The 2,970-nt window shown below is 62.3% G+C and overlaps 1 protein-coding gene across 1 annotated transcript; it reads left to right on the top strand.

The window, feature by feature from the left end:
* The first annotated feature begins 301 nt into the window (after nt 1–301).
* Nucleotides 302–2,326, top strand: HES1 (hes family bHLH transcription factor 1). The gene is made up of 4 exons (XM_023947971.2): nt 302–513; nt 601–696; nt 778–865; nt 1,562–2,326. The coding sequence occupies exons 1-4, from the start codon at nt 406–408 to the stop codon at nt 2,044–2,046; spliced, it is 777 nt and encodes a 258-aa protein (XP_023803739.1). The 5' UTR covers nt 302–405; the 3' UTR covers nt 2,047–2,326.
* The last annotated feature ends 644 nt before the right edge of the window (nt 2,327–2,970 follow it).

Below are 2,970 nucleotides of genomic sequence, written 5' to 3'. Positions count from 1 at the left end.
GCCGCGCCTGCCACGGGCGCCAATTAACCCGGTAATTAGCGCGGCGCTCCCCGCGCCCCCCCCCCCCGCGGGCGGTGCCCAAGGGGTTAAACCGCGGCCGCCCGCCCCGCGCCATTGGCCGGCGGCCGCCGCGCGGCGCGCAGCCAATGGGCGGGCGCCGTCCACGAGCGGGGCCGCGTGCGGGCGGCGCCCATTGGCTGGGCGCGAGTGTGGGAACGGCGGCGGGGGACGTTTCACACGAGCCGCGCGCGTGCGGCGCGCGCTATATAAGTAGGGGCGGCCAAGGGCGCGCGGCACCCGCGCCCCGCCGGCCCCGCCGCCGCCGCCCCGAGCGCTCCGCACGGCCCGGCCCGGCCCCGCCACTGCCGCCGCCGCCGCCGCGGCGCCTCTTCCCGGCGGCGCACCATGCCGGCCGACCTGATGGAGAAGAGCAGCGCCTCGCCGGTGGCCGCCACCCCCGCCAGTGTCAATGCGACGCCCGACAAGCCGAAGACGGCGGCGGAGCACCGCAAGGTAAGAAGAGCGGCCGGGACGGGATGGGACGGAACGGGCAGCGCCGTGCGGAGCCGCGGCGGACGCTGAATGTCGCCTCTCTTGCAGTCCTCCAAGCCCATCATGGAGAAGCGGCGGCGGGCGCGCATCAACGAGAGCCTGGGGCAGCTGAAGACGCTCATCCTGGACGCGCTGAAGAAGGATGTAAGCGCAGGGAGGTCGGGGCGGGGGGTGCGGGGGTAAGCGGCGCTGCCGGGCCGGTCTGAGCCCCGCCTGTTCCCGCAGAGCTCCCGGCATTCCAAGCTGGAGAAGGCCGACATTCTGGAGATGACCGTCAAGCACCTGCGGAGCCTCCAGCGAGCCCAGATGACTGGTGAGTCCCGAGGGGGACCCGGAGGGAGGGAGCTGGGGTGGCGCTGCCTGCACCCCGGGGGCATCACACACTGCCTGCCTGCTCGGGGAGAGGTACCAGGAGCACCAGGCTCTGCACCTGCATCCCCAGCGAGTGATGGAGGGTAGTGTGTTCTGTACCTGTATTCCTGGTGCCAGTGGCTCTGCACTGAGTCCCGTGTAGTGGACAGTCATGGGGGACACAGTGCTCCATCCCTGCTGCTGGGGGGTAGTGAGGGGCATCGTGCTTTGTGCTAGTATTCCCAATAAGGAGATGCTGGGGAAGTCACTGTGTTGCTTGTACATTTCTGGTGCTGGAGTCCCAGCCTGAGTTTCCTCTCCTAGCAGAGGTGTGCTCCTCACATGGATCTGTTTTGGGGGCGTGAGAGGCCCAAGAGCCACTGGAGGGACTATGTTTCTGCAGTATAAAGGGTCATAAGGCGATTCTTGGGACTTGTCTCTCACCTTAGTCCCTGGTGCTGGTGGACTTGGTAGCAGAGGAGTTGTGCTCTCCACCCGAATTCTTGGCACTTGGGAATACAAGATGTACTGCCAGAGGGACTGCTTTCCCCATCTGGATTCCTAACTCAGAGGGGCTATAACATGCAATGCCGGTGGGCTGTGCACCCCTCTTCCCTGTGGAGCCTGCTAACTGCTGTGTGCCCCTCTCCTCCCACAGCTGCCCTGAGCACAGACCCCACAGTACTGGGCAAGTACCGAGCCGGCTTCAGCGAGTGCATGAACGAGGTGACGCGGTTCCTCTCCACCTGCGAGGGCGTCAACACTGAGGTGCGCACCCGGCTCCTGGGCCACCTGGCCAGCTGCATGACCCAGATCAACACCATGAACTACCCTGCGCCCCCCCCGCCGCCCCCGCTGCCACCAGCCGCAGCCTTTGGGCCACCTCTGGTTCCTCCAGGCGGTGGCGTGGGGCCGCTCCCGGGCATGCCCTGCAAGCCGGGTGCCGATGCAGCCAAGGTGTACGGTGGCTTCCAGCTGCTGCCGGCCTCTGACGGGCAGTTTGCCTTCCTCATCCCCAGCACTGCCTTTGCTCCTGGTGGAGCTGTGCTGCCTCTGTACGGTGGCCCGCCCACAGCTGCCACTGCTGCCTCGCCACCAGGCCCGCCACCTGGCACAGCCGACTCAGTCTGGAGACCCTGGTGAGGGTGGCGGGCACCGGACTGGACTTGGCTCTGCACCCCGTGCTGCTGGCACGGCTGTACATAGATTATATGTTCATATTGGATTGTGCCTTTGTACCATAGCACTCCCTTGACAGTGTTTCGTGTTTTACACGAGATCTTTTTCCTTCCTTTCCTCCCCTTCCTTATGTGACACCAAAGATTGGGGGTTTGTTTTTTGGTTGGGTTTTTTTGGTTTTTTTTTTTTTGAATGCTCTTAAAATAAAACTTTCCCTTCCATTTTGGAAGGCCTTTGGAGAAAATTTGAGCTCTGGCATGTGTGCATAGGAAAGTAGGCCAGTTCCTGGCTGCCAGTGGATCTTGATGCTCCAGGGCTGCCTTGTCCTGCTTGCCAGGCTGGAGCTGTCACTCAGACCCTCTGTCCCCTCGGTCTTGTGAAATCACCTGGCCCCTCTCCCTGTCCTGGGGCAGATGTAATTACTGCTTCTTTGGGAGTAGCTCAATTATTAAGACTTGTTAAAAGGAGCTTGTATTTGCAGAGCTGGTGAATGTGCTGTGGGAGGCACCTCTGCTCTGTTCTGGCACCTCTGGCTGATGGACTTGGTGTAGCTGTGGTAAAGCAAGACATTGAGCTGCCCCGGTGAGCCTCCTGTCCCGGACCCAGAGGAGCTTGCTTCCCAGGCTGTAGTGTAAATTGCAAGTGACTCCAGTCAGTTGATTGAGAGAGCGGTGCCTGCCAGCTTCTCGTGTTACAAAAGCAGTGGCTCTCCGCAGGACAAGCCTGACATGAGTGCTCCTGTCTCCTGGCTGATGGGCTGCTGCAGGCGCTGGGCACCACCTCCACCTGGACTTAAAAGCATAGAGCTGTTCCCGACCCTGAGCACCAGCCAAGCTTTGCTTGATGATTAATGCTTTGCATGTGGTTTTGATAGAGTTGGGCATTTCC

This window comes from Cyanistes caeruleus, chromosome 10, assembly GCF_971803275.1.
Source record: "Cyanistes caeruleus chromosome 10, bCyaCae1.hap1.1, whole genome shotgun sequence".
NCBI classification, from domain to species: domain Eukaryota; kingdom Metazoa; phylum Chordata; class Aves; order Passeriformes; family Paridae; genus Cyanistes; species Cyanistes caeruleus.
Note: the sequence above shows the minus strand (reverse complement) of the source record. Positions and strands in the feature narration are given on the sequence as shown.